Below are 22,247 nucleotides of genomic sequence, written 5' to 3'. Positions count from 1 at the left end.
GGTAATGATTCCAAATGGACGTAATGCTGCAGACTAAGCGTGCAGAATGCTGACAGATTATGATATCTACATGTAATGTATGGTTATAAAAAAAACTAAAGAGACAGAGTTGATCAGAGGCAAAAATCTAATAAAAATAAAAGTGGAATAGCGAATCTGTATCTGTAGCACCGATATACATCATGGCAGTTACTTTGCACGCAATTCCAGATAAGCTGTCTTTGCAGAGACAGATGGTTAAATTCTTCCCCATTAATCGCAAGATGAAAAAAAAAAAGAAAGCTTTCAGTTGTGCATTTGCACAGCTCTGTGAAAAAAACTGGCTTGCTGCCACCAAACTTGTTTTATGACTTTGTAATTCCTTGTTGTCACCTAACAATGGAGATGGTGTTGTATTAACCTTTTAGTCAAACGTGAAATATTTAGAAAGCTACAGTTGTGACCTGAACCATGGGTAATTCATAATGATATATCACTCATGTGTTCCAAATGCAGTCATTTGTGTTCATGTATGATAATGAACAAATAGATTTGTATATAGCATACGTACTTCTCTAAATTGCTTTTGATTTTTTATTTTTTTTTGTACATCAGTGTTTTTTGTTTTTTTTTTTACTATAGTAGGACTAGTGTTTGTAGACTATAAAATATATTTTATATCATATTTATTTATTTTTATTGTAATGTGGTAGAGTAAGTTGTCGGTTGAATAATACGTTTTGTGGATGTCTGTAGTATAGCCTTTGAATGATCGATAAACGTTAAATAATGTATGCTTTGGGGATACGCTATACATGTTTTGCTTATTCCCTTGGATCCCACTACTGTGCAGAATGACTAGAGGAATGTCAGATGTTTTCAGATGATTTTGGTTCTACTTGGTTGAGCAACGTTCTTGTAGCATGTCACAGTATCTTCTATTGATCCACAGTCATATGTGGACAACTTTTTGAACTTTCCAAAAATTGCCGACGTAACTCAATGCTAAGGTTCAGTCAAAGTTTTATCATTATTTATTATTTTAAATGTACTATAAAACTAAAAACATTGTCATTTTTTACATTTTTCACTACCTTGTTCACCCCATCACAAAAGATTTCACCGCAACTTGTAAACATAATAGAGAGTTTGACACCTCTTCAGGTTAGTGCTTTTGCTAGCTCAGTGCGACCTCTAATTTGATATAAGTGGACTATGTCAGCTTAGTAAACAGGGAAATCAGATAAGGAAAACTATCAGTTTCCCTTTTCACTATGTTAAGTGCCTCTAAAGCCGCATCTACACACGTAGATGCGGCCGCGATGCTCCTTATCAATCGATTGATAAGATCCAACAGGACGGATCTTGCTTCCGCCGATTCCCTGCTCGCTCCCCGCGAGGGGACAATGGCAGGGAATCGAGCGGAAGATAAGCGGCGCTGGCGGGGACGAGCAGGGAATCGTATGCGGCGCACGCGCGGTGAGCGGGGACGCGGCGGGTACGCGGAAGAGGCGATCCGGCGGCTAATCGAGCCGCCGGATCGCAGCCTGATCTACGCGTGTAGATGAGGCTTAAGTACTGTATATTGTGGCAGTTGCATGAGGATAGAGTCTAGTAAAAGTGATTGGTGGTATTTATATATCTCCCAGAATCATTTATTTTGTGCTGCCACTTTAACAAAGAGTTTTTTGTGTTCTCCTTAAGAGAGGTCTTCAGGTAAGAAATTAAAGTTTCATTAGCTCATTCCAAACCTGTCCTCCTCTGGGAATCACAAGGTTGTGGTGGACCGAACAGCTTCTAAAGGCGTTCGAGTTTTGTGAAGTAAATGGACTAGCTTTTGCTTTGTGCTGTTTTGATTTAGGACAAACAGTAGGTTATCTACCAGTAGAGACAAATCTCATGTTTACATTGAATTCATCGAGTGGCAAGCTTTTTACTCTTATGTTTTATTTTCTCTTTATTTATTGTATATAATCCACAAACAACTTGAGCAGCAAAGAAAGCAAAAACACCCACAGCCCATCCTCCTTGAGTTACATATAGTATAAATGAATATATTGTTTATTTATATATTTGAAGTGCATTGCAGTTTATTAATAAATTATTTTCTATCAATGTATGTTCCAGGTCAAGCCAGCAACCATTGCAACAGAGAGGAACGGAAGCCTGGAAAACTGCAGCATGAATATTAATGCTTCCATTTATGATGAGATCCAGCAGGAAATGAAAAGAGCTAAAGTATCCCAAGCTCTATTTGCAAAGGTTGCAGCTTCCAAAAGCCAGGTACATAATATCCATTTAAAGAAAAAATATTATTCTGCTTTCTGTACAGAATTAGAGCATTCTAGTGCCTGAGGTGAATTTAGTGCATTGTACACAGGGTGGTGTCTAAGTTTTATGGGACTAAGGCTGAATATTGACTATTCTCACCTCGCTGTGAAAAGAAAAAATAACACCAGTGAATATTGGACAAATCTCTATGAAAAAGTGACATTTCTGATGGAGATGTTATGAATGGTGAATATATTTATACAACTTTCAAAGTAAAACTTTTATTTTGAGTGGAAAATGCCTGAAAAAATACAACCTTGTTTTTACAGATTTTGTGGAATAAGTTGTATTCTAAATTGTTATCATGGAGGAGTTTTGGGGGGTAAGGTGTATAAATAGCAAACTTTGTGTCCCCTTTAAGCTGGTCTGCCATGCTGCAAGTCCTCTCACAGTAATGTTGGGTGCTGCTGCCTCATGACTCTCGCTGGCACAATCTCTGAAATATCCGTTAGGACTTCTGTGGACACCCTATGCACTCGAAGTCTCCACCTTTACTACTGGATTCTCATTATGATCTTACATTTAGATGATTGCGTCAAGAAGGATAAAATGGTTATAGATATAGTTAAAAGTATAGTTAGGCTGCATTAGCTTACTAAAATCACACTTCTGTATAATGTTTGTGGCAGCATACCACACTTTAACATGATAGGATTTGGGCAGGGGAGGGTCGAGGCAGAGGCGAGAGAGGCTCCAGCCTCAGGGCGCTGTGTAGGAGGGGGTGCACAATTCATTCAGCTCTCATTCCCCTATTGTGTTTGTAGCAGAGATAAATGAGAAAAGGGGATATATGGCAGTGACTGCAAACCAGATAACTAGAAATTAAGGTGTTGGGGGGTTTAGGGGCCCTGGGGCACCTCTTATTCTAATAGCAATCAGTGTGTGACAACCTGGGTGGGAAGGATGGAGGGGCGCACTTTGGTGTCTCAGCCTTCGGTGCTGGAGGGCCTTGTCCCAGCTCTGGGGTTGGGTATCAAATCATTGAAACATTCTCCAACTTCCCCATTGTTATCGGCCACCTCAGCCGACTTTAATCAAGGTATGAGGCTTAAAGCACACCTGAATTGGGACAAAAAAAAGATGATTTTTACTTACTTGGGGCTTCTTCAGCCTCCTGTAGTCTGTCAGGTCCTCTCAGTGTCCTCCTATGTGCTGCTGCCCCCTCAGAAAGATCTGTGACTGGAGCTCTGATTGCAGCTTCTGGGTATGCACTGTCCTTAATTGCTCTCCCTTCACTGGGAAGTTCTGCACATGCATGGTACAATTCTTTGGAGAACCATGCAAGTATAGCATGGTGACAGGAACGCGATCGAGGAGGTCCACAACAGGACCCACGTGCCTAGTAGTTGTAACTAGCGCCCCAGTCGCAGGCTCGCAGATCTCTCCGAGCTGGCAGTGGCACATAGGAGGGGACTCGGGGGACAGTGAGGGTCCTTACAGTCTACAGGAGATTGGAGGAAGCCCCGAGCAAGTACTTTTGTCCCAATTTCGGTGTGCTTTAAGTAAGAGATTTAATATGATGCTTACCTGAGCTTCCTCCACTGAAAAGGCATTGGTTTTGAATTGTTTTTATATTCCACAAAACATTTGGCATTCTGCTTTGACTATGTTTTTATATTTAAATCAAGTAGGTACATTCTTTTCTTTATTCACTGCATTGTATTGTACTGTGTTGTAGACAAAATTTTCGTTTTTTGGTAGCATGTTGCTGTGTGCTATGGTGCTCAAATGAATGAATTAATGTAATGTAACTTAGATTTTCTCATACTGGCAGTTGTATGTTTCTATTGTACTTTGTGTATTGAAGAGATCTGTAATTGGTACATTTTTTATAATTGTTTTGTGATGTATTTTGGAATAAAGATTTGTGAACACCGATATTGTCTGTTTTAAGGTCAAATCTCCCCAAAATTTGGCACATGTATTTTGAATAAGAGTTGCGCAGGTGAGACAGAAGATTTAAGATTACAGTTTATAGAGAATTTATGTGTGCATCAAACCAAGTAACACCTGACAAATCTGGCTTTGCAAATTTGGCCTAATTGGCTATTCACGAGACATAGCTCATGCAAATATGCATTTGCTTTTGCATGCCAAAGTTTGCAGGGTTGAAACCAATACCGCAAAACGGTTGCCCTGCGGGAATTAGTTCATGCTACATTAGCACTATCCAGGAGCGCCACGGGGAGGCTTTCCAATGCCCCCATACAACCGGGGTGCTGCAGGGCCCCAAGCTCTCTCACTGCCTGGAAACCACCGCGACATCCCGGAGGGGGAGGCTTGGAGGTGCAGGCGACCCTCCCAAGATTTAAAATCACAAGAAATATACACCTGCAGCAACAATAGACTTATATATATATATATATATATATATATATATATATACAGTATATATATATATATGTATATATATATATATCTATATATATATGTTACGGCCAGAGCCCGAAGTTTGGCCTCCTCTAGTTCTGGCCGGCCACTTCAGGTTCTGGCCAGCCAATGTGTGAAGTGGCCGCTGCGCTGTGGCCAATGTGAGAAATGGAATGATTCATGTAACATTAATGTATCTTCTGGCCCCAGCGAACAGATGAAGCCGCCGGCTTTTGCTCTGCCTCTCTCTCCTCCCCCCCGCCTCTCTCTCCTTCGCTTATTATGGGCAGCCGGCGGGGTCACGCATGTGCCCTCTAGAGTCGTTCGTCACGGCAGGGAATCCTGCTGTTCTTGCAGAGCGGGTGCTGGCAGAAGCAATGTCTGCAGCCTCCCCGCTCTGCTTTCCTGGCGCCACGAACGACTCTGGAGGGGTCACGCGTGCTGCCCATAATAAGAGAAGGAGAGAGAGGTGGGGGGGGGGGGAGGAGAGAGAGGCAGAGCAAAAGCCAGCGGCTTCATCTGTTACATTGCCGCCGGCTTAATTTCATTAAATTAACTAAGTTGCGATACATTTGGCCGCTGCATTGGGCCCAGAAGATACATTAATGTTACATAAATCATTCCATTTCTCACATTGGTCGCAGCGCAGCGGCCACTTCGCACATTGGCCGGCCAGAACCCGAAGTGGCCGTCCAGAACTAGAAGTGGCCAAACTTCGGGTTCTGGCCGTAACAGATATAGATAGATAGATAGATAGATAGATAGATAGATAGATATTCTCAGTTTTTTGTGACTGAAGTCTGACTGGATTAGCTAAATGCTTGTTTTAGGATATGTGATTCAGACATCGCTGAAGCCAGAGCAGCAGAGCAGAACACCAGACAACTAGTTTTGTTAAAAAGGAAATAAATATGGCAGCCTCCATATCCCTCTCAGTTCAGATATCCTTTAAAGGACCACTGTTGTGAAAAAATTTAAAACTCCAAATACATGTAAACACATATAAATAAGAAGTGCATTTTTTTCAATTAAAACGAGCCATAAATTACTTTTCTCCTTTGTTGCTGTCACTTACAGTAGGTAATAGAAATCAGACAGAACCAACAGGTTTTGGGCTAGTCCATCTCTTCATGGGGGATTCTTAGCATGGCCTTTATTATTTATAAAGACATTCCCTGAAAAGTATTTATACAAAGATGCTGGCCAGCCTGCCTGCTCACTGCACACTTTTTGGCAATTCGACGGAGCAACTGCCATTCACAAAAAGCTTCTGTACGTAAAGAAAACTCTGAGAACCCCAGTGAGGAGATGAGCTAGTCCAAAACCTATCAGTTCTGTAAGATTTCTACTACCTATTGTAAGTGACAGCAACATAGGAGAAATTAATTTATGGCTTATTTTATTGCGGAAGAATAGTACGTATTATTTGTATGTGTTTACATGATTTTAAGATTTGCACATTAGTGATCCTTTAAGGTCACATGAAAAAATTTCAGAACATTTTTTTTCCCTTCAACTAAAACTCTTCAGTTGTTGCTAAGTGATGAGCTCCCCTTTATTAGTAGAGATAGTTATTAAGATGCAAAAAAGATTGGATTGCATGCAAATTGTATAGAGCTTAGAATTGGGCCATTGGAAGTCAACAGGAAGTTCATCTTATTGGACCAGTTCCATGCAACATGCAAATTTCATGAAATCTGCATTCAAGCTGGAGTTATTTGCATTTCATTCAACATCTCTACTTTTTAGATTAGGCCTGTTCAAGTTTTTAAAGCCAACATAAAGCCTCTCATGCAACATACACCATTACAATGTAAAATCTAGAACAACGTCACTGTCTGGGAAAAAAAAAAGCTTAACACCCCTGCATGTTTTGCGAGTCTGCAACCTCAATTGTGTAATTCGCATGAAAGTAAAGCCTGTTCAGATCAGAACGCAAAATTGACATTTTTTTGTTTATTTTGCCGGAGTGGAACCAATGCAAAAATACAGATGTCAACGGATTCTATGTTACTAATAGGATCCATTCACACATGTCAGTTTGCAATGGATCCACAGTATCAGCAGAATGCAAAGTCCACACCTGCGGATGCATTTTCCATTAAAATCTATGGGCCAGTTTACATGAAAAGACACTCGCCTCTGGACCAAACCACTGAAGCAGACACTGCACTGTCTCCTCTGGTTGAGGATTGGTGATCCAGCTCAAGTTTGAACCGAGCCTTTGGGCGATTTACACTTAATCAGTTGGTGCGCGTTAGTTCACGTTGGTATGCAATTTTTCCATAGCAGTGCATTGTGAAAAAGATTTCAGTTAAACGCGTTGTGTGAACTGTACCATGGGAAAACATGGGCATTACTTTGAAAATCCGTTTTCTTTCCGTTTTAACTGAAAGCAACTGATTAAGTGTAAACAGGGCCTTAGGATTGTCAGAATGTGAGTGAAATGGCAGCTGTGCAATTGTAGTGGCAGACACCCACCTGCAGTGGGAACTGTCTGTAGTAAATCAAGCTCTCCTCTGAGGTAATATAAAATGTGTGCAGTGCATGTGCTGCATGTGACCACAATTGCATGAATGCTATTTCACTAACATTTGAGCAATACTCACTTTGATGAGGATTTGCCGCCTGATTGATGACTGACTTTACAGTGAGGTCTCTTTCAAAAAGAGGCTGAAAGCTAGTCAGCTGCATTCATGCACCAACTAGGCACTTGGTAGCGCTTGGTATGGGCAGTGGAAAGGGGGTCACCTTAATAAATCACATCTAAGCATGGCCACACTCAGACTAGACATGATCCCTTTTTTTTCTGTCTGGTAACCAAACGACATGTCAACCACTGACACGAGTGGAGTTACACACACTGCTATTCACCTGCATTAAATTGCAGCCAGAAGGCAATCAGGGGTTGAGAGATGGAAGACAGAACTCCCCAACAAGTGTATGGTTCAGCCTCCTCTGTGAATGAGGCCCAGTTTAATTCAGGTTTGTTGAATCATACAAGCTCTCCACAGATCTCCGCCCAGAACCAACATTTTTAAAGTGTGCCTGAAATATATAGAACAAAAAGATTCATACTTATCTGGGGATTCCTCCAGACCCCTGTAGCTCATAGGCTCCTTCTGTGTGTGTCCAGTCTTATCCATCCACTGCAGTTAGCTCCTGTAAAGTCCTTGACTGGGTCAGTCGGAGACTACTGCGCATCTGCGATGTAGGCCGTGCGCCTCCTTGGTGGCGGAAAGCATTTTACACCTGCGCAGTTACAAGCCTTAACTAACGGCGTGGGCACATAGCACTTCTGGCTATGGGAGCGCGAACAAGGAAGTGTGTGACCAGGTGTGAATAGTTAACGACTACTGGGACTGACAGCAGGAGGCAGGACCAAGCAGATACAGAGGGAACCAATGAACTATGGGGGGCTGGAGGAAGCACCAGGTAAGTAATCCTTGGGCATTCCTTGGCCCATATGCACTTAGCTTTTTCTCCTAGGTGATATTTTTAAACTTGTCAATAAAATGCCTTTTAAACAACCAGAAAGCAAGAAAATACTCAAAATAATTTTGATAGTACTTTTTCGCCAACTTTTGGGTACTTTTTCAATTGTAAAATGGTGAAAAGTTATTTTAAAGACAATATGAAAATGATCTCCTAGAAGATAACTCAGGAGACAAAGTTAATTGCATATGGGACCTTTTGTTTTACTCATCTCAGGCTTACTTTAAGAAACAGATGATTATTAAAAATGAACAAAGATGTCAGAATCCGTATCCCTTTCACTGCTGGTTTCCTTTAACATGTAGACGACTGTAAAATATAGTAAACAGTACACAGGAAAACATCTGCATAAGGAGTGAAGGACATTGCATTTTGAGGAGAAAAATTAAATGTACTTGATTCCACATCCCCAAACAGGGATGTTTGTTAGCCTGTATGGTGTGTACACTGCTGTGCTGTGTACACTGCTGTAGGCTAATAAATGGGCACATAAACAGTTGCATCTAAAATGCATCCCAACCCATTAATCAACGCGAAAGTGGTTATTTCTGCAACGTGTTTCTTTTATTGTTGGGTTCTAAACATTAAGTGCTATTTAAACATAAAACAGAGTTGTTTATATTGGTTCACTGCTCAGCATGTTATACATCAGGCCACTGCAATCTCTTATGAAGTGTAAAATTCTGTCATGAATCATGGCTTGTATATCAGAAATTACTGTAATTTTGATTGAAAATTATAGGTCTTTTGAAATGTTTCTAATTGTGATAGAATGTTTTGTTTATCTAGAAACCTGATTTCTCTTTTTAGATGTCTTTATTCACGTGTGACAAATGTGTATTAGATGGCTACTGGTTTTACAGCTCTTTGTCATATGTGGTGGTTTTAAGCTCAATTTGAAACTAGCTTACATTCATTAATCCATTTGTCTATTACCATACACAGATTGAAGGGTTTAAGTGGGTACTGCGTTTCTTGCCGGTGGAAAAGGAAATTAGGTTTTCTGAATGTTCAAATGTTGAATAAACTGTATCTGTTGTGAGATAGACATGTGTATGTACAGTGGTGGTTCTACAAAGTATTGACTCAGGGGGCCAAATAATTACGCACACCCCACTTTGCAGTTATTTATTTGTAAAAAAAATTTGGAATGATGTATGATTTTCAATCCACTTCTCACATGTACACCACTTTGTATTGGTCTTTTGCGTGGAATTCCAATAAAATTGATGCATGTTTGTGGCAGTAATGTGACCAAATGTGGAAAACTCCAAGGGGGCCAAATACTTTTGCAACCCACTGTATGTATGCTGCCCCTTTGCTGATATGTGTGATTTGGAAAAAAAACTCCAAGTCTCCAAAAATTACAAAAAAAAAAAATTATTCTCAAGTTTTATCAATTTCTCATCCACCGCTCATCTTGCTTGCGTTGTCACTAGATCCAGCCTGTATGCATAGAGCATAGAGCCCCTATTTCATGCACGCAATAGTAGGTGCTACCTTCCAATAGGAGAGTTTTAAAATATAATCATATTAATATTGTTTTAGAATGGATATTGTTGAATATATATGAAAACAAAGAAAACTCTTAGAATCCCCTATGAGGAGGTGTTCTATTCCAAACCTGTCAGTTCTGTCAGATTTTAACTGCCTATTTTTCGCTGTAGTGTTCCTTTAAAGAGGAACTGTAGTGAAAATACCATAATGAATAAATTGCTTATTTTTTTTTACAATATTCATTTATAAATTATTTAGTCAGTGTTTGCCCCTTGTAAAATCTTTCTTCACCCCAGTTTACATTCTGAAATGTATAACAAGTGGTGGCACTTCCCAGGTGATCTCTGTGCATAGAAAGGAACATTCCGCAGAGGGACATATGGCTAGGTTGGTAGCTAGAAAAAGCCGTTATTTCCCACAATGCAATGAGGTTACACAGTAAATTGACATGTGTCAAGTAGTTGAACTGCGCTCTCCACCTTCCTATAAATCAATAAACAGATGGCACATAGCGTGACTCCATACACATACAATATGCCACATACAGTCAATCACCACTGTGACAAATGTGCTCGTGTTGCACTCGTGAATCCACTCCCAGTTTAGATTGCGCTCACAAAATCGCAGCCACCTCAAAGCCAGGTGGGTCTAGCGTATTTTTCACAAACAAGCTCCAAGCACTTTTAAAATCTTCAGCTCTCTGTTTAATAACGCATTATTCCTCTCCGGACTCATGAAATATAAAATACATCATAGTGTATACTACATAAAAATGTAATAGCCCGCGCAATGAATGCGCACTCACTTGGGTCCTCTTGAAATAAGGCGCATCATATATATTGGCGGCAGCGAGATCTGTCCTGGCCTCCAGGCATGGGGTGAACGGCGTCCCGTATCCCTCCTAGTATCCCTTTGGCCTGGTCCGTGCTGGCTCGCCTACCTCCACGCTAAACCGTTCCTCAACCGCTTCCTAGTGCAGTGACGTCAGACGCGCCGGCCGTAGCTCCGCAGTAAATTGACAGGATCATGGTCCTGACATCACACTGTGGGAGGGGTTTCACCATAATATAATCCACCCACACTCCCCCACCCCCCATGATCTATTCAAGAATAGGAAAATATTTTTTGTGGGGTTATCAGCTACTGATTGGGATGAAATTCAATACTGGGTTAAAGTTCCATTTTAAGAAGAAAAGCCTAGAGCTGAAACTGTACAGTTTGTCAAATAGTGAGGGGCTTTTATACCATTTACAAAGAAGAAGGTGGATGGAATAATGAGTTTGTTTTTTAATATATACTTTATGCATGTTGGTAGGTTTTAGTCAGTTGTGGGTTGTATACTGAATATATTTACAGCTGGTGATCTGGAATTCAGATTAATCATATTGGATGTGAAGGTCTATGTTAGAAACTTTGTAGCTGTATCACTAGGCATACTGGTTGCTAATTGCAGGGATGGATGTATTAATGTAGTCTCAGTCTGTATTTTTTCTGACAATCAAGTGTAAGTATTGCCTTAGTTCTCTTAATTCAGTAAATCAGATCAGAGGCAGCATGCTGTCATATAATAAGGTGTCTGATCCTTATTACCAGTTTGTTGATGCACAGACTCCTTCAAATTGACCATTGCAACACATGGTTTCCCCTGAAACTAGCTGTGATAATTAGCGTGGCTCTAATGAGACAGAATGTCACTGATCTTGTGCTGAACTGTCGAGTATCTCTGCTATGGATGGGAGCTGTCAAAGCCTGCCATCTGTGACTGAGCTTGGCATGTCCCGGATACACAGCGGCCTGGAGCATGCGCTGTTCAGCTGGGTATCAATTCCGAAGGATAATAGACATTCTGCAGTGTTATGACTGCAGTCAGGGGCCTATTGGTATAAATAAAAAAAAGAAATTTTAGGTATTTTGCATCTTTAAGATACGATATCATGTAAATTAAAAAGGCAAAAAAAGTGTTTTCCCTGCTTTCATTTTTTTCATTGCAAATTTTCAGCATTTTTGCCAATTGCAATTTTGCATTGTTTTGCTCAAGTTTGCAGTTCTGCATCCCATAACAAGTATAGTGATGGTGCTCCTATAACACTTATAGCCATATCCCCATCCATATCAATTGTAGCCATATCCTCCCTTTATAACAGGTATAGTAATGCAGTTGCTATCGCAGGTAGTCATGGCATACATGAAAAAAAGTCCCCGGATAGCTGGATGCGCAGAAAAGATGATTGTAAAATTACCAATATTATTATTATTATTATTATTATTATTATTATTTATTGTATTTATAAAGCGCCAACATATTACGCAGCGCTGCCAACATATTACTGTTACTGTGCAAATGACGATAGTAAATAATCAGTACTAAATGTCAATATTTGACTACAGCTAAACATAACCCTATTTCCACACTGACACCCCTCCCCCCCGCTGCAATTGCTTAACCTTAGCCACCCCTCCCCTGACTAACCTTAACCACCCCCCCTCCACGGCTAACTTTAACACCCCTCATCATAGCTACCCTTAACCAGCCCCCCTCACGGCTAACATTAACCCCCATGACTAACCTTAAACACCCCTACCATGGATAACCTTAACCATCCACCCCCTTCGACTAACCTCAACCACCGCCACCCTCGACTAACCTTAACCATACACCCCTCCCCCCCCCCCCACACACACCAATATGTGAAAAATAAACCCTGCATAAATGAAAAAAAGGCCTGCCGTAGGTTTCCTTTGATATATCGGCAAATTTGGGCACCCACTGTGGGAATAACGGGCCCCGGGGCTGCCCACAAGGCAAAAAATGGCTACAAATAGGCACCACGGTGCCCACATTTCCCCCCATTGCTGATATTTCAGTAGGTGCCTATGGCGGTGCCCAAATTTCCTGCTTCCACAGTCATGGTCAGTCAGTCACAGTCAAGTATGGCCATATTCCCCATATAACAAATTACAGTTATTTCTCACTTTCAGCTTATTCATATCACCCCCTCCATAGCATACTCACGTCCTTCCTTTATCAAGCATTTATACATGTCTCCATTCCATTACAAATATAGTCATGTTTCATTATTATTGTTATTCATTTGTATAGCGTCAACATATTCTGTGGCGCTGTACAGAGTAAGAAACAAACATGGGGTACATAATAATACAGACAATGGCATACGCAAAATATTGACATTGATACATAATACAGAATTGATAGACATATGGTAGTAATTATGATGACAAATGTAACATAATGATCAAATTGCATAGCAAATTCCAGAACACAAAAGGGTGAGAGAGCCCTGCCCTTGCGAGATTACAATCTAAAGGAATAGGGAGGAAACAAGAGGTGAAGGTAGTATGCAATATGTATTCCTGTGCTTTTAGGTGATATCTATTAAGGAGCTCAACTTGAGCAGAGGTTAAAAGAGAATGGCTTACGTTAAGCTCAGCACACACCATACAATCTTGGATGTTATGTCTTACCACTTTCGTGTAGTATAAGGGCCTATCAAAACAACCCTTTTTTCAATCTGTTGGTCCTTACATTACATAGATTTGGTAAACCTGTACAACCATGCTTGTTTGGTGTGTGTTGGGCCTCAAAGTGTATGCTTTCATGAAAAAGTAAGTTTTTAGGGAGCGCTTAGAGATTACAAAGGTAGGAAGGGGATTCTAGTGGAGAGGTGAAGCTCATGAGAAATCTTGTATACGTGAATGTGAGGAGGTGATCCTTATGGAGGACTAAAGATTGTTTGCAGAGGGTGGAAAGGTGGAGGAGCAAGTCTCATTGGAGGAATGGGTGGGGTTGAAGTACAGTAAGAGATTGCCTGGGGACAGAGATCCTAACATAGCAGATTCCACTATTTCAGCAATAATAACAGTAAGATCATTTAGGCTAGGTAAGAACTCAAGCACCTTATTGTAAATGCTCAGTAACCTTTATTTTTAAATGCCTTCAAGTGTATGGATACACTGCAGACACCTAGGGACATTTACTCATAATCCCTAAATTCCAAAGTTCTCTACTGCATATGCATATACAGACCTTCACTCCGAATGTCATACTAAGACCCACCCATCATCTCCTGAGTCTGCTGTTGGACAGTGGTGCTGCCAATAACAATGACAGGTCAACACTAATGCTAAGGAGAATGCACATAACTCTCAATAAGAGAAAGGGGGGGGGGGGGGGACACCGAGAGCCCAATATAGTGTAGTATTTGATACAATTGTGGAGATGAAATGTGTAAGTATAATTTATTACTCACAAACCAGGGTTACCATCCAGGTAACCACTGTACAAGCAGGTGGGAAGATTAGACCTGTCCCCAATCAGGATTAAGAAGTCACTCTCTGTAGATAGGAAGGAAAGGGGGCCAGAACCCCTTCACCAAGGGTGGACTTGATAACCAGGCAGTAATACAGAGGCACCAGAAGAGTAAAACCAATTTTTTTTAAATGAAGTGGGTAGTGGTGGACTTACCCTTCAGAGCAGATAATAAAGATGCTAATTATTGCAACAGTTTATTTATTTCTTTACATACTACAGTAGGGTTGCAACGCGTTTCGCGGGTATATCCCACTTCTTCAGGCGCGTACGTACGAAAAGGGCGTCGGGAAAAAGGGTGCGTGGTATAAACGTTAAATGGAAATATCGTTTATAGAAATATTGTGTAGAATTTCGTTTACAAATAGTATTTTAAGAATTTATAAATCACTAAATAATGTGTATGAGGTCGGCAATTCTTAAAACGTTCATCTTCCCTGTTTGTAAAGTGAAACTTATATTTACGTTTATTAAAAACCCTCCCTGTACCTATCCCTAACCCCTAGACCCCCTGTTGGTGCCTAAACCTAAGACCCCCCTGTTGGTGCCTAAACCTAAGACCCCCCAGTTGGTGCCTAAACCTAAGACCCCCCAGTTGGTGCCTAAACCTAAGACCCCCTGTTGGTGCCTAAACCTAAGACCCCTCTGTTGGTGCCTAAACCTAAGACCCCCCTGTTGGTGCCTAAACCTAAGACCCCCCAGTTGGTGCCTAAACCTAAGACCCCCCTGTTGGTGCCTAAACCTAAGACCTCCCTGTTGGTGCCTAAACCTAACACCCCCCCTGGTGGTGCCTAAACCTAAGACCCCTATGGATAATAATGTTTTACAGACATTAATAAATAAAAAATGTAAATAATTTTTTTGGGTGGATAATAATGTTTTAGAAATGTTTTAGAAATAGTGATTTAGTATCTTCATAAACGTTATTCGTCACGGGCTCATTTTGTAAAGTTAAATCATCACAAACATAGTTATAAATCCTTAAAAATCTCCGGGCGCCTTTGTTAAAACGTTAATAATCTCCGGCGCCTTTTTTTCCCTGTTCGGCGCCCATTAAACGATATTTATAATGGAAGTGAATGGGGCGCCCTTTTTGTCCACTTGTCTCATGCGCCCAAATCTACTACAAGGGAGCATATAACTCATCCAGTCTGTTTCAAAGCTTAGCACCTCACAGAGGAAGTGGGATATACCCGATATACCCACAAAACGCGTTGCACCCTTCTGGAGTATGTAAATAAATAAATAAATTGTTGCAATAATTTGCATCTTTATTGTCTGCTCTGAAGGGGTAAGTCCACCAGTATCCACTTCATTTTAAAACTTTTTAAAAATGTTGGTTTTACTTTTCTGGCGCCTCTGTACTACTGCCTGATAACGCTCAATAAGTAGATCTTTCATATAAACAAGGGATTCTTTTTTAACCCTTTGTGATGAAAGTATTTAAGATTGGTGGTTCCAGCTTAAAATGGCTTCATATGTTAGAGGCTTCTGTTGTGGCATCTGTTGGTGAAAAAATCCATCTTAGACCCACCATACTCAATAGATGTTGCGTCTACTGTCCCAGTAGAAAGTATATAGCTTGTCCCACAGTTAAATAGAATGAAAATGTAACTTAAAGAATGGGACTTCTTTATTGTGCTTACATGGGGTTTCATGAGAACTCATGTTTGAATAAACACTTTGCATATCCCAACTCTAGGCATTGGTCTGTTACACCTTACATCAAATGTAAATTTACCATTATTCATATGCCACAGCTGAGGAGCAACCTGCCCTCACAGTAATTTTGACTGTTAAGAAGTAGAGAGCTGCAGTGATGTGGAAGAATATCACAGCTGTTTCATAGGTTATGTATGATTTAGAGGAAGCAGGAGATAAATAAGCAAGAAACATCAGGGAGCATTCCAGCATAGCCATGTTTTAACTTTACAAGGACAATACATAAAGGTAAAAGGTTAATGTGCTTCTGTGCTAAGCACAGCCCACATTAAAAGGAATTTAAGGAACATCTTTGCTTTCTTGCTAACCTTAACCATTTAGCCGAAGATATTGGAACAGTAATTTTAGCTTTTCACCTAACCTTAAAGGGATTCCGAGCAGTCACAAAAATCAAAATCTGAACTTACCTGGAGCTTTCTCCGGCCCACCGTAGGTCAGGAGGTCCCTCGACGTTCATCTGGCGTGACAGTACTGCGCATGCGCGGTTTGATCGCGAATGCGCGGTACTGTCACGCCAGCCTGCGTGATGACGCGAGGTGGCCGGCGTGATGACGACTGACGTCACCTTTCAGGAAGAAGGAGCCTGACACTCGGGCCCAGTGTCGCGGGGAGCCGCCGGGGAGCCATTTCTGACCAGGGCCTGGGAGAAGAGCCAGATGGACGCCGAGGGACCTCCTGACCTACGGTGGACTGGAGAAAGCCCCAGGTAAGTTCAGATTTGGATTTTTGTTACTGCTCGGAGTCCCTTTAATTTCCATTTAGGCAAGTTTTACACAAAAACCAGCCTACATATGACACTGCAGCAACAGGGTCATATGCATAGCTCCGCCCCCACTCAGTGACATACTCCCTGCTGGACAGGAAGTACATCACTGGGATTCCTGTTTGTCTGTGCATTTGCGCCACGTCACACCACGCTCCCGTCATTTACATTTAATGCATCGCCAATTGACTTTCATTGCTGCATAATCCATGTGTTAGGTACGGATCACGTGGCGTTGTGCTGCAGACTTTGTGTCAGGAATGCGGCGGTCTGGATAGTACTTCCACCGCACCACGTTAAATGTGCAAGTCTTCATAGACGCAGGCCACAAGTGTAGAAAGGCCCTTACTGTTAACCCCAGAACACTCGCCTTACCCTTACACTTATAAAACCTTTAGACGATTGTTCCTCAGCACTGGTGCTCTTGTACCCCCAACAAGTGATGTATTCTGAACTTCGTACCATTATACAGCTGTGGTAACTACTGAGTCACAAGTGCTTATTAACTCATCCATGCTTGGTGAAGTAAATCCTGAAAACATAATCCTTTGGTGGTATTTGAGCAATGGGGTTGTCAAACACTGCTTTAGAAATGAATAAACCAAATCCCACAGCTGGCTATATACCCTACAATCTTGGTTATACGATCTTACCCAGGGCCGTGCAGAGGATTCTCAAGGGGGGGGTGCTCAAATTTGAAAAAGGGGCCCTAATCGACAAAATCGTGCTAAATTGTGTATGTAATACCCCTTCTCCAGAAAGCACTAGGCAGTCTTACCCAACACACACACACACACACACACACACACACACACACACACACACACACACACACACACACACACACACACCTACACACCTTTGTAGAAGTATCAGGCAGATTTTGTGTCTTCTTCCAACCAACTTCTTTGGTGCCACCACCCTCAAATCAGCAGTCATAGGTGCGCACTATTAGAGTTGGCACAGTGGAGCCTGATGTAGGCATGGATTCACCTTTAATTACTGGGACCTTTGTCCCTCTAGATCAGCACCCAAGCTTCTTTTTAGGCAAAGAAGCAGTGGTTGCCAATATGCAGTGGTTGCTAAGCATTAGTAGATGCAAAACTGCAGTAAGTGCCAAGGTGCAGTGGGTGCACAGATGCAGTGGGTGGTAAGACGCAAAGGTCCAGTTTGTGCTAAGTTGCAGTGGGTGCCAAAGTACAGTCCGTGTCAAGCTGCTGTGGGTACCAAGGTCCAGTTTGTATTGGGTGTTTATTTGCAGTGGATGCTATGCTGTATTGGGTGCTGAATGAGTAGCAGAAGGCGATAAACAATAGTGGGTGCCATGTGAGTGCTAATTGGTACAGGGAGCCATGTGAGTGTTGGACATGAGTGAGCAGGGAGTGCCATGTGTGGTCTGGATGTGTGCCATGGGAGAGAGCTGAGTCTCATATGGGTTCAGACCAAGGGTGGGTACTGGTTGCTATTTGAGTGCTGGCCATGGATGGGTACTAGGTGCATATAATGGCTTTGGAACTTTGTGCTGTGTGAGTACTATGCTATGTGGGTGTTGATTATGGGGGTTATAGGGTGTCATGTGGGTCTTAGGTGCAAATACTGAGTGCCAAGTGGGTACTGGTAGCGAGTACATGGTAACATCTGGGTAATGGGTGCTGGCTAGTGGGGTATTTGTTGTCATGTAAGTGCTAAATGCAGAAGCTGGGTGCCATGTGGGTTCTGGGTGCTGGCACAGGGTGTCATGTGCATTCTGGCTGTATGGGTTGGTGTCAAGCATCATGTAGGTGTTGATTGCAGTTACTCAAGCCCTTGTGAGTTCTGGGTGCAAGTACTAGATGTCATATGTGAGTGTTTGGTGTTTGTGCTGGGCACCAAGTCGAGGCTTAGTGCAACTGGAACTACTGCAGATTAAACATGTGGGTGTTGGGTGCAGGTACATTGGTGCGAATACTTGGTGCATTGCCTGCACTAGGTGCTAGCTATGGGTGGGCATTGTGTGTCATGTGGATTCTGAGTGCAGGTACTTTGGGTGCTAGTACTGGTTTATGTGAGTTCAGATAATGTGCAAGTACTGTGCCAAGTGGGTGTGAGTACTGGGTGCCAGCTATAGGGTGAATGATGCAAGTACTAAGTGCCATATGGAGGTTGGATATAAGTATTGGGTGAAAGTTGCTTGGTGCAAGTACTGGGTGCTTGCTATAGTGGGGGTTACTGGTTGAGTGTAATGTGGGCGCTGAATATTGGTGGGATTGCGGTGGGTGCAGGGAGTGGGAGGTCACTGTGGGTACTGCTATGAATGGCATAGTTGCTGCTAGGGGAGATAGAGGTCAGTGTGGTTGCTGGGGGAGGTAGAGGTCAGTGTGGGTGCTGGTGGAAGGGTAGGTCACTGTGGGTTCTGTGGAAGGAAGAGGTCAGTATGAGTGCTGGAGGAAGGGGAGGTCACTGTGGGTGCTGGGAGAGGTCATTGTAGTTATTGGAGGAGGGAGTAGTTGTGGATGCTGTGTGTTGGGAGAGATCAGTGTGGGCGCTGCTTTTGGGATGGGAGGTCCCTGTAAGTGCTGCAGGGGACAGGAGGGTAGCCTCTGGGGGAGGGAAAGATCACTGTGGGTGCTGGGGGAAGGATAGGTCAGTGTGGGTGCTGGGATAGGCAGGATCACTGCTAGATTTGGAGAAGGAGAGGTGATTGTGGGTGGTAGGTGCAGGGAGAGGTCACTGTGGGTGCTAGGTGGAGGGAGAGGTCACTGTGGGTGCTAGGTGGAGGGAGAGGTCACTGTGGGTGCTAGGTGGAGGGAGAGGTCACTGTGGGTGCTAGGTGGAGGGAGAGGTCACTGTGGGTGCTAGGTGGATGGAGAGGTCACTGTGGGTGCTAGGTGGAGGGAGAGGTCACTGTGGGTGCTAGGTGGATGGAGAGGTCACTGTGGGTGCTGGGGAGGGAGAAGTCACTGTGGGTGCTAGGTGGATGGAGAGGTCCCTGTGGGTGAGAGAGAAGTCACTATGGGTGCTTGGGGAGGTAGAGGTCAGTATGGGTCCTAGGTGGAGGGTGAGGTCAGTATGCCACACTAGGATTCCTATCCAGGCCTCTTCACCTAAAAGTGCCCCAGGCGGAGGCGGAGCTTCTCGCGGGTGGGCGGGGCTTACCGCGGTAGGGGGCGGGGCTTATTTTGCGCGATCAGAGGGGCCTTTTTTGCTGATTTTAAAAAGGGGGGTGCCTGGGCACCCAGAGCACCCCCCTCTGCACGTGCCTGATCTTACCTGATCCTACCACTTCCATGTAGGATGATACCTTATCGATCCATTTGTTGTATACACAAATCTGCTGGCTCTTATACTACATAGACGTGGTCAGGTTGCAGAGGATTGTGCAATCAATACTGTGTGGTGTACGGCCAGCTTAACACTAACCAAACTCCACTACTTTACCAAACTTGAACCTGGCTTTTCGGAGTCCTATTGGCATCTGGAGTGGTGATAATTCATTCCTTCTCCATAGTACAACAGCTATCCAGCACTGAGAACAGATGCTTCAGTCAGACTGTGCCCACGCCTTTTACCTCAGCAAGTTGTAGGCTGGAATTAGCAGCAGGAAGAGCTTTTTAATGAGCAATATTGGAAACAAATGGTATTCTACACTTACTAATATTACTCTTGCTATTTTTTACTTTTGTCTGCTACTGACATCCCTAGGACATTGTAGCAAACCCTATTGTACAGCGGCACACAACATTTGTTCAGAACTTGATTGCACTCCCTAGTTACTCTTCCATGTTCTAATATGAGTGGAGACTTATTCCCTTTCCACACCATTGGTCACTCCGCTCCATGTGATGCAGAGAACCCACAATAAGGAAGCAGAATGTTGTCAGATCCTTCTGATAGCATTTCTCAAGGCAGTTTTCTGACTTTGATGAATAGACCGAAGATTACCTGAAGAAGAGCTGTATATCAGTGCCCAGAAGCTCAGGGCCGCAACAAAGCAATCAAAAGCCATTTTATAGCTAATAATACATTTACCCCAAAATGGCTATGCAGCAAGAAGTAATCATAGGTGCTGATATATGTGTACCTATAAGTACGCCGCCATTGAGCTGGGCGCAGGGTTAACCAAATGACAGCTCACCCTTCTGCCGCTCAAATCCCCAGTGACGCTAAATACTATTCCCCATCTAAGTCATAGCAACTCGGAGAGAAGTAATTTGGGGTCGCCAGAACCTCAAATTACCCTTACCCGCCCCATGCACAATAGCATTACTATTATAGCGGCGCCTAGTTTCAGTGCTCGCCACTGTGCGCCGTGAGCCAAAACCTTCTGTTATATGTGCAAGTTAAAGGGAACTTGAAGTGAGAGGGATGTGGAGGCTGCCATATTTATTTTCTTTATAAAAAGTAGAAGTTGCCTGGCTGTCCTGCTGATCCTCTGCCTCTAATACTCTTACCCAGAGACCCTGAACAAGCATGCAGATCAGAGGTTTCTGACAAGATTAGCATGCGTGTGGGATTCAGACACTACTGCAGCCAACGAGATCGGCAGGACTGCCAGGCAACTGGTATTGTTTAAAAAGAAATAAATATGGCAGCCTCCATATCCCTCTCACTTCAGGCTCCCTTTATAGGACAATTGTAGTGAGAGGGATAGGGAGGCTGACATATTTATTTCCTATTAAGCAATACCAGTTGCCTGGCAGCCCTGCTGATCCTCTGCCTCTAATAATTTTGGCCATAGACCATGAATAAGAATGCAGCGGATCAGGTGTTTCTGACATTTATGTCAGATCTGACAATATTAGCTGAATGCTTGTTTCTGGGGTGATTCAGACACTACTGCAGCCAAATAGACCAGCAGGGCTGCCAGGCAACTGGTATTGCTAAAAACGAAATAAATATGGCAGCCTCCATATACCTCCCACTACAGTTCTCCTTCAAGTATATATGGCAAACAATTTATTCAACTCAAGTGAGCTTTATCAAATGAATCTGAGACCACCTGAATACAGGCCCCTTAAGATGGGATGATTTTTTTATGCAACCAAAAGCCCACGACTGCTTATGATTCCAAAATGTGCTTTGTTGCCTTTTATTTCCTCCTCCTCTGGCAGACCACACAGGGCTTGTTCTGAAGAACATTTTCACTAATCTGATCAGGCAGCCAAATACGCCGGGAAAACTGCTTTAATGATCCCACTAATTACCTCAAGTCAATATGAACTGTATTATTAGACTGAGGGAAAATATTCCATTAGGTCTCCCCCTTGGGAGTTCCTCCGCTTTGTGATGTCACCAAAGCCTTCGCCCTCTCACTTGTAATTAATTTTATTTACACACGCAGGCATGCACAAGGTCACACCTGCACAACCGGCGCTGGCCAGGGAGTTAGTGGCACTCAGCCTTAATCAGATCTGTCATAATTACCATTCTGCATGTTTTTGACACACGCTGAGAAATATTTCAATTTAACTGCTGCTACCGGCGCAACCAGATGTAGTGTGAGAGTGGCTGCATTGGAAATATTGTTCCTCAGGATATACTTTCTCCTCCTCTTTTTCCTCCCACCCCCTCCCTATTACATCTAATGTGGCACAGAAGCTGATGTAGCCTGTAAATCTTAAATGCAGTGCTAGCTTGATAACAGCCGATTACACAGTTTAACCACAAACAGCTTGTTCTTTTTTTTTTTTTTTAAACAAATGAAAACCACATGCGGAGAACTAGAGGAAAAATAACCTTTTAACTTTTTCCTGCCGTCTTTGATATTTATCAGCAAGCCAGATA

General features: G+C 42.7%; 1 protein-coding gene across 7 annotated transcripts in view; it reads left to right on the top strand.

Annotated features, from left to right (window-relative positions):
- The window catches only part of SATB1 (SATB homeobox 1), a 248,252-nt gene that overhangs the window by 210,436 nt on the left and 15,569 nt on the right, over positions 1 to 22,247 (top strand). For all 7 annotated transcript variants that reach the window (XM_068236105.1, XM_068236106.1, XM_068236109.1 and 4 more), the window contains one exon: positions 2,107 to 2,262. In XM_068236105.1, coding sequence (XP_068092206.1) covers positions 2,107 to 2,262 — 156 coding nt within the window. The remainder of the gene's footprint in view (positions 1 to 2,106; positions 2,263 to 22,247) is intronic.

Source organism: Hyperolius riggenbachi, chromosome 5, assembly GCF_040937935.1.
Source record: "Hyperolius riggenbachi isolate aHypRig1 chromosome 5, aHypRig1.pri, whole genome shotgun sequence".
Taxonomy (NCBI): domain Eukaryota; kingdom Metazoa; phylum Chordata; class Amphibia; order Anura; family Hyperoliidae; genus Hyperolius; species Hyperolius riggenbachi.
This window is presented reverse-complemented; position numbering and strand designations above follow the sequence as displayed.